General features: G+C 42.0%; 1 protein-coding gene across 1 annotated transcript in view; it reads left to right on the top strand.

The window, feature by feature from the left end:
- Window positions 1-8,462, top strand: part of LOC311297495 (cytochrome P450 2G1-like) — a 30,882-nt gene extending 22,420 nt beyond the window's left edge. The window contains exon 9 of the mRNA XM_084419810.1: window positions 7,646-8,462. Within this exon, the coding sequence (XP_084275936.1) occupies window positions 7,646-7,827 (182 nt within the window). The 3' untranslated portion in view covers window positions 7,828-8,462. The remainder of the gene's footprint in view (window positions 1-7,645) is intronic.
- The last annotated feature ends 6,349 nt before the right edge of the window (window positions 8,463-14,811 follow it).

The following is a 14,811-nucleotide window of genomic DNA, read 5'->3' as shown; positions in this document are numbered from 1 at the left end:
TCCGCGTTGTCCCTGAAACACCCATCCTCAATTAATAGATTGGTAGATTCCAATCCTTAGCGGAACCAAAGATTCCCGCCACCGTTTCCCCATCGGACCTTTAAAATTATGGGACAAACAATACTGCATAAAGACAGGGGGGCAGGGTTTCATATTATTTTGAAGTTTCCCCAGGCGCCGCCATTGGCTAGCGGACCCCCACCTGCTGTTAGCATCCAACCCGGACGAGCTCACCCCCTTAAAACTCAACCTGAAGCAGTATTTAAGCTCTAGATAAGGGATCAGCAATGATATTTTCTGAACCCTTTTTATGCTTTATGACCAAATTATAATTTTGCACAATCAACGACCAACGCATAAGACGTTGATTGTGATTGTACATTCTGGACAAGAACACTAACGGATTGTGATCAGTGTACACAGTAACAGGCAGAACAGATGAACCTACATAAACCTCAAAGAATTGCAAAGCGAGAATTAGACCTAAAGCTTCCTTCTCAATGGTAGAATAATTTTGCTGATGTCGGTTGAATTTTCGAGAAAAGTAACAAATTGGATGCTCAAAACCGACATCATCCTCTTGAATAAGAACAGCTCCCATGCCTAAAGCACTAGCATCAACTTCCAATTTAAAACAACGTGTACAGTCCGGAGCAGCAAGAACAGGTGCACTAGTCAACAACAACTTTGCGCCCTCAAAAGCTTGTTGACACGCGTCAGTCCAAATAAAAGCATTTGCTGGGCTTAACAAACTGGTTAGAGGATGTACTACAGTAGAGAAATTTCGGCAGAAACTTCTGTAGTAACCAGCCATACCTAAAAAACGACGTAACTCTCGTCTTGTCGTTGGAATAGGAAAGTCAGCAATAGCAGATATTTTGGCACTAACAGGGCGAACCTGACCTTGACCTACTTCTTTGCCCAAATAGGTGATCGTTGCTTTACCGAATTCGCACTTAGCCAGATTAATTGTCAGGGAAGCATCAGCCAATCTTTCAAAAACTGTCCGAAGAACAGTCAAATGTTCAGACCAATCAAAAGAATAGATCACTAAATCATCGAGGTAGGCATTACAATTTTTAACTCCTGACAACACAATGTTTACAAGGCGCTGAAAAGTTGCTGGGGCGTTTCGCAGCCCAAATGCCATAACCCGGTACTGAAGGAAGTTATCCGGAGTAACGAAAGCTGAAATATCCGCAGCTCGAGCGGTCAATGGCACTTGCCAATACCCTTTCAGCAAATCTAATTTCGTCACAAACCTAGCAGAACCCAAGTTATCGATGCAGTCTTCCATCCTGGGAAGAGGATAGCTATCCGGTACAGTCACAGAATTTACTTTTCGATAATCTGTGCAAAACCTGAATGTACCGTCAGACTTTGGAACAAGAAGGCAAGGAGAACTCCACGGACTATAGCTAGGTTCAGCTAGGTCATTTCTCAACAAATAATCAACCTCAGCCCTCATCAAAGAACGTTTAAAACTATTCACCCGGTAAGCATGTTGCTTAATGGAAGAATTACATGTCACTTGAATATCATGCTGTAATACATGCGTTTGAGTCGGCACATCACCAAACAGCATGGGAAATTCTTGAATTAGCCTCATAACGTCCTGTTTCTGCGACTCAAGCAAATCATCAAGGTTTTCGGACAAGTTTTTCAGAATTTCAGAATTAAAAAGTCTACCACACATTGATAAATCATTACGAAGTGTGACACCATCATCAAGATCACACTCACCAGGAGAAGGCCGCAACACCTCGTCACTCACTATCGTAGGATCAGACACCGCAACAACAGCAGCAGCTAGAACATCAGTAGAAACAGCAACAAGCTTTCTCTCTTCCCCAAATTTCTCAGACGCCTTTCGAGAACAATATAATTTCAGCATGTTAATATGGCATGTACGAAACTTCCGTTTGCGGTCAGGCGTGTGTATTACAAAATCAGTCTCACTCAATCTCTTTGATACCTTGTATGGACCAGAGAAACGAGCAGTCAGAACTGAACCGGGTACTGGTAACAGTACCAAAACTTCATCGCCAGGTCGGATTTCACGCACAACAGCTTTCCTATCATACCATTTCTTCATGCCCTCCTGAGCAGTGGACAACGATTTTCGTGCAAATAAACACGCATTATGTAGTCGTTCTCGGAACCGACTGACGTACTCTAGCACATTTTGTTGAGATGGCTTAGTGTCATTCAACATTCCATCTTTCAACACCTTCAGCGGACCTCGTACAGTGTGACCAAAGACTAAATCTGCAGGACTAAACCCCAGAGATTCTTGAGTGGCTTCACGAACTGCAAACAACACTAATGGTACTCCATCGTCCCATTCTTTACCAGAGCTTAGGCAGTACTTTTTCAACATTGACTTCAGCGTCTGGTGAAATCGTTCGATAGCACCCTGGCTTTCAGGATGATACGGGCTCGAGATCCGATGTGAGATACCCAAAGTTTTCAACACTTGTCTAAAAACATTAGAAAGAAAATTCGTACCCTGGTCTGTCTGCACGATTTTTGGCAATCCGAACGTGGAGAAAAACTTTATCAAAGCTTTAATGATGACAGGCGCAGTTATTCTTCTCAAGGGAACAGCCTCCGGAAAACGTGTCGCAGAACACATGATAGTTAACAAAAATTGATTACCTGCTTTTGATTTCGGCAGAGGACCAACGCAATCCAAAATTACGTGCTCAAACGGTTCGCAAATGACAGGGATCGGAATTAATGGAGCTGGTGGAATCTTTTGGTTAGGTTTGCCCATCACTTGACACTCATGACATGTGCGGCAATACTTAGACACATCGCTCTTCAAACCAGGCCAGAAAAAAATGTTTGAGAATGCGGTTGTAAGTTTTTGTCACCCCCAAATGACCTGCTAACTCATGATCATGTGCCAAACTCAACACTTGTTTTCGATAGACAGTAGGTAAAACAATTTGACATACAACATCCCACTCGTTCTCCCCATCTCTGTGAGGACGCCACTTTCTTAACAACAACCCATTTTCGATCACGTATTCAGCCACATTGACTTTATCAGATTTAGGACTTTCAGCAGCAGAAAAACATTTAGTTAATGACACATCTTCTCTTTGTGCAGTCTTAATCCCTTCATGAGAAATAGGTTCAGCTAACAATTCAGACTCAGCTATCGCCGTAACAGAATGTCCGTCATGTCTAACATCTTCAGATTCTTTTGGATCTGACCCAAAATGTTCCTCAGTGAACACAGGTGACATAAAAGTGTCGGCCAAAACAATGTCATCTCCAATTCTGCGTTTTTGAGCACGCGTGACTACGCTAGCAGCAAATACCTCCGGAAAATGATCAGATATGTCATCAACAGGAATAAAACAGTCAGGTTTATCAACAACTTCGAGCACAGGTGACACTTTACCTCCCGCCAAATCGTTCCCGAGAATGAATGCAACACCTTTCACAGGAAAGGAAGAACGTATCCCCACCTTAACAAAACCTGAGACCAGGTCACATTGTAAGTGTATCCGGTGCAGCGGTACCTTTACAACCCCCATCTCAATCCCTTGAACTAACACACTTGACCCACAAAACGTCTGCTCCGACAAAGGAAGTGCATCAGAGACTACAAATGATTGAATCGATCCTGTATCCCTCAAGATTTGTACCTCTTTCTGCTCTCCAGGTTTACCATTTACGGAGATTAACCCCTTCAACAGAAAAGGTTTAAACCCTGAATCAATCGCATCCTTCTCTAAAACGACTTTAGACACAGTCTTCACAAAAGTAACCGGCTTTAACTGTCCTTGTTGAGCCTGAGTCTTACGTCTCAGCACTAAACAATCAGAAATAAGATGTCCCATCTTGTGGCAATAAAAACATTCTCGTGTTTCTTTATTCTGTGGTGAACTGGTTTTAGCACGGGTACTTGAATTTTGAGTTGAAAACGAACTCACTATTTTCTCTGGTCGGGGTAAAGCGAACACACTCTTATGCGTTAACACATACTGATCCGCAAGAATCGCAGCTTGTGATAACATAACCTTTTGCTCATTCAGGTACGTGACTACTCGTTCCGATAGACAATTCTTAAAATCTTCTAAAAGCATTAACTCTCTCAACGAACTCAAATCTTGCACGTTGTTAGAAGACAACCATTTATCAAAAAGAATTCCCTTCTCACGGGAAAATTCCACAAATGTCTGAGCTACCTTCTTATGGTTCCTGAAACGTTGCCGATATGCCTCAGGCACCAATTCATATGCACGAAGAACAGCGTTCTTTACTATATCGTATTGCATGCTTTCCTCTAAGGTTAGTGCAGAACAGACTTCCTGTGCTTTTCCAACTAACCGACATTGTAGTAAAAGACACCAAACCTCTTTTGGCCAACGAAGTGCAGCAGCCACACGCTCAAAAGCAGCGAAATACGCATCCACTTCGGATTCTCTAAAGTGAGGCACTAAAGCTATCTGTTTACTAACATCAAATGTAGTGGTCGAAACACTCCCAGAATTTTCCGAATTTACTGAAATAACAGGGTTAGGCTGCGCAGTTCGACCCGAGACAACCTTCGCTGACTCCAACTCAAGCTGTCGCAGTCTCACCTGTGTCTCAGCTTCAATTTCCAGTTTACGGATTTCTGGGCGTAGCTTAATTTCGGCTTGGCGCGTCTCAGTCCGTTCCTGCGCTTCCATCTGGATTCGGGCTAAGCGGACCCTCAGTCGCGCATCACCCCCAGAGTCAATGGAAGGCGGAGAAAGTGGGTAGAAGGGCGGTAAGACAGCCTTGGGCTCGGCCTCAACCTCCACCTCGGCATCCTCACCTTTTGCTTCCTCCAAACTTTCCACACTAGTCGAACGTCTTTCCACAGCCGACATGCCAGCTCTCTCACTATCCGCATCTGGAAATAAAAATACTTTTAGTTCGACCAAATGTTTCCAAATTTCATTCTTAATAACGTGCTTTAGAGATTGCCTCAGCACAGGAATGCGATAGTATTCAGCTATCTGCAACAAATCGTCTTTTCTACAACGCTCAAAAATGTCCAAAGTTGGATCAGCAATAAATGATTGCAAATCAAAAGTACTCATCGTCAATATTCCACCATACTCACTTCAACATGTACTAATTCCTTTCCAAAGCAGTTTCCCGCACCGCAAAAAAAACACACACAAACTAATATTACACAAGATAATATTGTAACCAATATAAAATCCCGGACGAGCCCCCAAATATGTTACGTCCCTCGTTAATTAGATGTTATTTGTCTAGGAATATTATTAGACGTAACAAAAGTATTGCATGTGTGTGTCAAATACAGTACCGGGAATTGCAATTGAAAAGGAACAGACAACAATACATAATTGAGTTGAAAGATTTTTAATTCCTCAACTGCAATATCGTGAAGTAGTAATGAAAGTATAAAGTAATGAAAAGTAATAAAGTAGTGGATGTTTACAAAATTGTACAACGTAACCAGAACAATCAAAGGTACAGACAAACTGAGGGAGAGGAAAGAGCAAAAGAGTGGTGCTTAAATCAAAAACTGAATATAACAAAAAGCCCCTTTAACTAAAGTTAAATGATTAAACTAACTATCAACAAAAAAGGTAGAAATAAACATCTTCAGCGTACAAGACGCTATAACTAAACTATACTAACTAAAACAAAAACATACATAATTAGCACCACTCCTAACACTAGTGTGTCTAATACATCTCAGTACTACGTGTGCAAATGTAGGTCGCGACCTGCTTACCTGACTCACAACCTCTCCATCCAGTCTACACAATGGTAAACAATGAACTCAGATGAAGATTTCATGACAGCAACAAACATTTAGCAGGCACTGCGAGCACGTAAGTTACCAAGGGCAACACAAAACATAAGCACATAAGTTACCAAGAGTAACACAAAACACATTAGCGTAAGTTACCAAGAGTAACACAAAACACATTCGCGCAAGTTACCAAGGGCAACACAAAGCACACTCGAGCACAAACAAAGAGAACTGATCTAACTGCAAGATCATAAAAGCAGTGAACCCCAAACAATGATCAGTCTCTCAGACTGGTCTCTCGGACAAGAGAACCGTCCTCACAGAGTGTGCAAACTCTCTCAACCCAGAGTCTGTCTCGACTGCCGCCATTGGAGTTAGAGCCATTCATAAACTGCACGGCGACATGCGATTGGTGGCGCGATCCCAGACGTCAGCATCCTACATCAGCAGATTGACAGGCGGACTCTCCAATCGAGCTTCACACCTGAAACAAATAAAGTACACAGACATACACGACACGCATATGCAGCAACATACGCACAAACAAAAATTACGTAGCGCAGCGTACGTAACAATCCCATTGACTCCCATTCATTTTGGCGTCACTTTGACAGCGAATAACTTCACATCTGAGGCGTTTAAAGACTCCATTTGTCCATTATTTATTTCTAAAGAAACACGAAAATGTATAAAAGGCTCCATTACCTTGTAGCTTCCGTTATGGCCCCGTAGAAGCAATTTTTGTAAAAATAGGCTAACGATTGCGTCATAACCACGCGACTCTCTGTCGCACAGTAGAGAATTACCGTATTGACAGGAGGAGAAGCTCGCGGGCAATCGCGGGGACGTGGAGGCAAAATGACAAAATAATTAATCAGAATACATAGCAAAAGTTTCTCCTGCTCCTAGCTCATGGACACCTCCTACTCACACTCTCCGTCTCTGCAAGTTTCGGGAGGGAATGATTCAGATTTCTCTTGGCACAGCTACTAGAAGACAGACGGGTTGCTCACGTCACATCTACGTCGTCAAGCTCAGTTTGAGTCTGCGCAGTAGATAGCACTAATTGTCTGCGCAATTAGAAGAGCTTCTAATTGACTTCACTTGTCTCCATTGAATCCAATACCCCATTGTGTGTGTCCAGTTTATATACTGTCTATGCATAAAGACAACAGTTGCCTTTGGCTTGCTCAGTTGGGGATATTCTGGGGATATCTAATTTGATTTTATCAATAAATTCCACTAGAAACAAACCTTGTTGTATTATTTTAATTTAATACTGTGAAGCTGCTTTGATACAATCTGTATTGTGAAAAGCGCTATACAAATATACTTGACTTGACTTGACTTGACAACAGGTATTTAATTCACTCATTTCAATCGATAATCATAATAACCTCTTATGTCAGTAAATAGTCTCTCTGTGTGTGTGAGTGCATTTATTAACTCAAGTCCATGTTAAATGTGCGGTCAATCTGTGACCGTCACAGACATCCACACAGGGAACGAATGCCTCACGCAAAACTCTAGACAGCATTTATTGAGCAATGCAATGAAAACAGCTGAAGGATAACTGAACTTGTAACTTAAATTGGAGCGATATGATAGGCATTGTATTCCTAAGTAGATCAGATACTGAGAATCAACTGGTGAAGCTTAACTGATGTGGACTGTCTGACTGACGCAATATACTTAACAATATGCTAAACACTTAAATGCAAAACTAAATATTTATATATAAAAATAAATGATAAGTAATTATTTATAAATAAATAAAAATATATTTCGAGTTTTTTTTTAGCACAACTGCCTGTTAGAAAAGGTTTTTGTGATATGTCACAAGTTCATCTCTTCTGCATTCTATCTCTGCAGGTAAACGCGCTTGTGTGGGTGAGTCTCTGGCTCGTATGGAGCTCTTTCTGTTCATCGTGTCTCTGCTTCAGAAGTTCAGCTTCAGTAGTCCAAAGGGTCCAGATGGCATAGACCCCAGTCCTGAACTCAGCAGCTTTACCAACATGCCTCGATTCTATGAGCTCATTGCCTCCCCCCGCTGAACAAAGAAACATGACCATAATTCATACTAATTACAAGTTCTTTGAAGCTGGATCAGTTTAGATTTGTATATAATTTGTTTAGATCTTTTATTGAAGAAATGTAGAAAAAACACCATTATTTCCAAATTTTCAGCGAAATAGTTACAGTGAAAACTGAAAAATTGGTATTAATGAAAAATGTGTCAGCATGCTGTGAGCAATGTTCTCGTTCTTATTCCAGAATCTACAGGTTTATTTGAGAGTTGTTGAGAAGAGATTGAGGGAAAGTATTTTTTCTGATTCTTATATATGTGTGTTACTTGCTCCTGGGTGTCAGTCAAATGCTCCATTAATAAATAGCTCAGCAGTCTGCAGTCAACACCAGGATGAATTACTAGAAAGAGCATTTGGAATATAAAAGGGGGCATATTTGTCAATTTACTCTAACATGTACTGTAACATTGCTGAGATTCTGATTGTTTTCAATCAAGAAATCAATCAAGAAATCAAATCACCAAATAAAAATGTATCATATGAAAAATAAATATCACAGACAATTTTGTGTAGTTTAAATTACGTAAAAATGAATATGAAGTCAATATTTACTAAAGAAAAACAAATCAAGGGTTGGTTCGCCCAAAATTGAAAAATCTGTCCTTTACTCACCCTCATGTCGTTCCAAACCTGTAAGACTTTCATTCATCTTAAAGGGGCATTCCACCCATTTGAACATTGTTTTTTATTTAAAGTGGGTCATATATGTAGTCGAAATGTAAAATAAATTTTGAATTTGGTGCCTTCGTGACCGAGGAAAGACAAAAAATAACTTCAGGACGCATTTGTATGAAAGACAACAACTCCCACAATGCACCACATTGCACAGCTCCGCAAGCCACTCCCACTAATCCAGAAAGCGCATATCTGCCTATAAGAGAAATCACTCTTCCGTCTACAAGGCTAGCTACCACCAGAGCTTGAAATTAATTTCACATTCACACAAAATGTCTAGTTAGTTGGCGAACTCATTAGTGCATTACTCCTCGTTTGTATTTCTTTCGAAAAGGTGAATTATTGCATGGTACCTGGATGTTCAGTCAGAACATATGCGGTGCGAAACTAGGATAGTTCTCAACACAAACGTCCGTGTCCTCGTCTGATTCAGAGATTTCGTCCAGGAGAAATTGTCATCGTTGAAATTCTTTGCCGCAGACGGACTCTATCTCTGTGTTTGTAGTTGCATAGTGAGAGACCAGTCCGCCCTAACTCGAGCCAGTCCGGGCTCCTCGTCCGCGGCAGGCAGGTCTTCTGCCTCGGCTGCTCTTCGCTATAATGCGGCTTGTAAAGGTAGCCACAAACACCTGATTCAAGCATCAGACTTCCGAAATCCTCTTCCTCTAGTCTATATCATACTGAGCACTCTCCTCCGCTATTGTCATTACTTTACATCTGTCTCCACAGCGCCTGTTAGCTTAGCTTCAAACAAGATGGAGGATATTGCTTTCAGTTTCAGAGAGTAAAGTCCCACCCACTGATCTGTAGCGCGAGCGGGTCCCGCCCCCTGGGAAAGATGAGGAACTAGTGCTTGTAGTCTCAACAGAAATCCCCCCCTCTTACACTTCCTCCTACAATGACGCAAAATGACGATTTTTGCGTCATTGTAGGAGGAAGTGTAAAAGGTAAATAACGGATTTCTCCCGTCTCAGGGGAAAAGGAGAGAGTGTTGCACGACCATTCAATAGTATGACTGGGTTTCTAACAATGCAAAGCTTAATGCAAATGGGTGGAGTGTCCCTTTAAGAACAAAAATTAAGATGTTTTTAATGAAATCTGAGAGTTTTCTGTACCTCCATTGACAGTCCATGCAACTACCACTTTGATGCTTCAAAAAGTTCATAAAGAGATTGTAAAATAAATCCATATGAATTGAGTGGTTAATTCCAAACTGTCTGAAGAGACACGATTGCTTTATATGATGAACAGAATTAATTGAGGCTTTTATTCACATATAAACATTGATCAATGCACACATCAGTTATGGTAAATGGAAGCTCAAGCATGCAAGAACCAGTGGGGTTCATTCTCGAGTATCTGGGTTTGAGCTTCCGCAAGAACCAATGAGGTTTGTTCTCCCTTGTCAAGCATGTACAGTTGAGATTCTGTTTATGTTCACTGACTAAGGTTTATATGTGATTAAAAGCCTAAATTCAATCTGTTCTTCATATAATGCCCAGAAAGGCCATGGCGACGGCAGAGCAACGACTGAACAAGGCGGAGCCACAGGGACGAGGAAGCCTGGTGAAGTCGTAGGGACGATGGTCCCAGGTGGAGCTGAGGGAGTGAGTAACCAAGGTGGAGCCAACTGGTCAACGGTCCGAGGTGGAGTTAGGGGCTTGGAGGTTCTAGACGGACCTAGAGGGTCAACACTCCAGGGCAGAGCTGGCGAACTGGAAGCCCCAGGCAGAGCCGAAGGCTGACATGGGACAGGCAAATAATTCAGGAACTGCCTCCTTGGTGTAGGGTAGAGGAGGTGGCAGGGTTGGAACATCACAGACAATTCTAACTCAATGCAGGGCGACGAAACAGGCATGGTGCTCTGCGATAAAACAGGCATGGAGCTCTGCGATAAAACAGGCATGGCGTTTATTCTTGCAAACTCCACACTAAAGGGGTTCAGAATCAGCACACTCACATCAGCCTTGGCAGTAGGGTCTGAGCTCCACTCCATTCCCTCATATTCTACCAACACGTCCACTGGAATGGATAATGTTGTCGGGCTCCAGTATGATCTTACACTGTTAACCCTTGCTGTAAAAAAAAGGCCAAATTCTGACAGTATCATACCATTTTCCATTAAAACAATAATATACCGTAGAAAACAATGCATTCTGGGTTATATTTGTCCTTTTAAAAAAAAATTGCCTACAGGAATATACTGTGAATTAGCACCACTCAAAGTCGACACTCAGAGGCTGTGTTCCAAATCACACCCTATACCCTCATTCACTATTTCCCTACATTAGTTCACTAATATAGTCCCCTTGAATGAAAAGAAGTGAGTGAATTGAGACACTAATGAACACCTGATAAGCAGAATCACTGAAGGACAGAGAAACTTCCAGCCACACCGAGTGTTAAAACAGTTTACACACCAGTTTAACATTATTTCTTTCATACATGTACAAAAGTTATTGTTGAGAATCAACAGATATTTAGTTATTGATGCTTTATTGAATATATATACCATCATTGTTGAGATTCATGTGCTAATTTTTGACATCTCTGTGTTTCTACAATACAGTGTAGCTTTTTTTTTTCTTTTTTTTTTTTTTTTTTGGTTGTGCATGATGTGTTAAAAAAATGCATAATTGAAACTCATTGCTGTAGTTATAATGTGTTTATTAATATAATAATATATAATATATAATGTAGCCATTAATAATCTGTAATGGCTGGAAGTCAGTTGTAGTTCTTGTGTTTCTCTATTTTCTGTTCTTGTGTTCCTCTTTCCTTCAGTGATTCTGCTTGTTAACAGCAGGTGTTCATCACTAATGCTCAAAAATCACTTACACAGTAAATTCCCTGATGTTAAATTAACACCGCTCTGTGTTTATATGGGAACCACCAGCAGAGTGCACTGAAGCAGTGTTAGAGTTAATAAGATAATTAAATGATTAATTGAGTGATGATTGTTCAATTATTGAAGACACCTGATGATAACAAGCAGATAAACTGAAGAAAAAAGAACTACAACTGACTTCCAGACACAGCCTTAGATGAAATCAACTGAAAATATATGAAATCTCTCTTATTATAAACCAGTTTGATCTAATTGCTGTCATTCATCTACAAAAGTTCTTTTTAAGAATGAACAGTTTTAGATGTTGATGTTTTATTGAAAATTGTCACCATAATAAAGTCAAACTGGTTAATAATAAGTGCAATAATGCGCAATGGCTCGAAGTCAGTTGTAGTTCTTGTGTTTCTCTTTTTTCTGTTCTTGTTGTTTCTCTTTCCTTCAATGATTCTGCTTATTAACATTAGGTGTCACCACTATGGCCAATCATCACTTCATCACTTAATTATCTAATTAACTTCAACACTGCTTCAGTGTAGTTGAACATGTCATAACCCAGCTCAAAGGTCATGACAAATGCGAAGAGGACACGGAGGATTGCCAAAAGTAAACATATTTATTATAACAACTTAAACAATAAACTAACAATTAACAATGTAGAGTGTGTTAGTCAGTGGCATCAGTGGTGTAAATGTGGATGAGTGACTAGAGTGACGTTTTGGTGTTCAGAAGCGGTAACAAAACATAATATAACAAAACAAAGATGTGTTGCTGCTGGCAGGAGTGGAACCAAATCAGGGAGAGCGCGAGATTAAAAGAGCCAGAGTATTTATCCTCCCCACAGCGTCTAGCGCAGGTGTTCCCAATCTGGCTCTAGTGCAGGTGCTCCCAATCTGGTTTACGGGCACTGATACCTTCAGGGACAAAAGGAGACTGTAAACTGCCCAACACCACACAGTTAAACACCTAACTATGCATGACCGTCACAGACACATATGTACACTGAGTGTTAATTCAACACTGGGGATTTTGCTGTGTAGATTTATAAACTTAGAGAAATATAACACTCAGAATACTTCAGGCTAGAAAAAACAAAAACAAAAACAAAAACAAAAAACAACCGGTAACAAAACACACAAACTGATCAATGAAACGAGCATCAGGTGAACAACATAATCCGATCAATCAGAAACCAAAGAAAAAAATTATCAAAACACAAGACACTGAACTAAGAAATGTGCCAGAACAACCCGAAACAAAAAAAAACAAGAACTGATCACCCGTGACAGTCCATGCAGCATTGTTCCTTACAACCACATAATTCTAAGACTGCAATTCGATGAACTTGATCCAGGAATCAGATTCCAAACAGCACCAGGCCACAGCCTGTTTGCAGACACACTCTATAATCCAGAAAAATGGATGCAATTCAATTCATTCCATGTTGTTCAGTGCCTTCAAAAACCAAGAGCTGCTTAGATTTCATTCAGAAACGAGCAGCTGACCCAGCATCAGGTGACAAGCCCGAAAATCAGGTCCTGAATAGATCCTGATCGCAGATTCAGACAAAACAACGCCAATCTCTAAAAAATCAAACGATAATACACAACAAACAAGCAAACATACACTGCTCAAAAAAATTAAGGGAACACTTAAACAACACAATGTAACTCCAAGTCAATCACACTTCTGTGAAATTAAACTGTCCACTTAGGAAGCAACACTGATTGACAATCAATTTCACATGCTGTTGTGCGAATGGAATAGACGACCGGTGGAAATTATAGGCAATTAGCAAGACACCCCCAATAAAGGAGTGGTTCTGCAGGTGGTGACCACAGACCACTTCTCAGTTCCTATGCTTTCTGGCTGATGTTTTGGTCACTTTTGAATGCTGGCGGTGCTTTCACTCTAGTGGTAGCATGAGACGGAGTCTACAACCCACACAAGTGGCTCAGGTAGTGCAGCTCATCCAGGATGGCACATCAATGCAAGCTGTGGCAAGAAGGTTTGCTGTGTCTGTCAGCATAGTGTCCAGAGCATGGAGGCGCTACCAGGAGACAGGCCAGTACATCAGGAGACGTGGAGGAAGCCGTAGGAGGGCAACAACCCGGCAGCAGGACCGCTACCTCCGCCTTTTTGCAAGGAGGAGCAGGAGGAACACTGCCAGAGCCCTGCAAAATGACCTCCAGTAGGCCACAAATGTGCATGTGTCTGCTCAAACGGTCAGAAACAGACTCCATGAGGGTGGTATGAGGGCCCGACGTCCACAGGTGGGGGTTGTGCTTACAGCCCAACACCGTGCAGGACGTTTGGCATTTGCCAGAGAACACCAAGATTGGCAAATTCGCCACTGGCGCCCTGTGCTCTTCACAGATGAAAGCAGGCAGCAGAACGTTGTCCATGGCGTCTCCAGACTCTGTCATGTCTGTCACATGTGCTCAGTGTGAACCTGCTTTCATCTGTTAGTGCAATGGGAGTGTGTGTCGCGGCGGCGAGCACACACACATACATAAACACAGTAACAGAGAAAGGATATAAGCGCCGGAAAGCGCAGCAGGAAGGCAGGAAGGCGGCGCGGCCAGCGACTTCAGTGACTCGTCCCGCTGAAGGTGCTCTCTCTCAGAGACTCTACCCTTTGCAGGGAACTGCGCAGGTTTGTGAGAGAGCGGCCACACCGTGATGAGGCTATGATGTGGTGCGTGGAAGACAAACTTTGCAGTGCCAATGTTGCTCGAAGTAGGAAAATTGTGGGTGCAGGGCCGGTTGAGATATCAGAGCAGGCTAACCCCGGCAGTACAGTGCCCACTGAGCTAGCTGCAACTCTGCAGGAAGTGGTTAAAGTTATCACTCAGTAAGGCAAAGCTATCGGTGAGCTTACCATTGCAGTACATGAACTTACCATGCAGAAAGCCAATGTTGTTCCCGACAAGAACACAAAGCCCAAATTTAAGCCAAGGTATACCGACGATGGTCAGCCAATCTGCCTAAGATGTGAAGGAATAGGACACTTAGCTCGGAACTGCAAAATACCACATGGCTCAAAAGCTGCGTCCGGTTCTGCCTCAATGTCTGCAGTACTGGGAAACTGGGTCCCTCCATTGCAGTGAGGCGAGTAATGCGAGGTAAGCCTGAAGGCTCAAACAGTAGGCCATTGACTAAGGAAAGGTTTCTTGAGCGTGCAGTAGATAGATACTGCAGAGATACTGGGCTAAAAGTCAAGGTGGAGAAATGTCATTTCTTGCAGTCGGAGGTCAGGTTTCTTGGACATCAAGTCTCAGCTCAGGGAGTGAGCACGAACCCGGACAAAGTAAGTGTGGTAAAGCAGTGGCCAACACCTAGCACCCTTAAGGATCTCAGATCATTCCTGGGTTTCTGCAGTTATTATCGAAGATTTATAGAGGGTTTTTCCCAGGTGGCTGGTCCGCTGC

The sequence above is a fragment of the Rutilus rutilus genome (assembly GCF_951802725.1).
Source record: "Rutilus rutilus genome assembly, chromosome: 9".
In the NCBI taxonomy this organism is placed as follows: domain Eukaryota; kingdom Metazoa; phylum Chordata; class Actinopteri; order Cypriniformes; family Leuciscidae; genus Rutilus; species Rutilus rutilus.
This window is presented reverse-complemented; position numbering and strand designations above follow the sequence as displayed.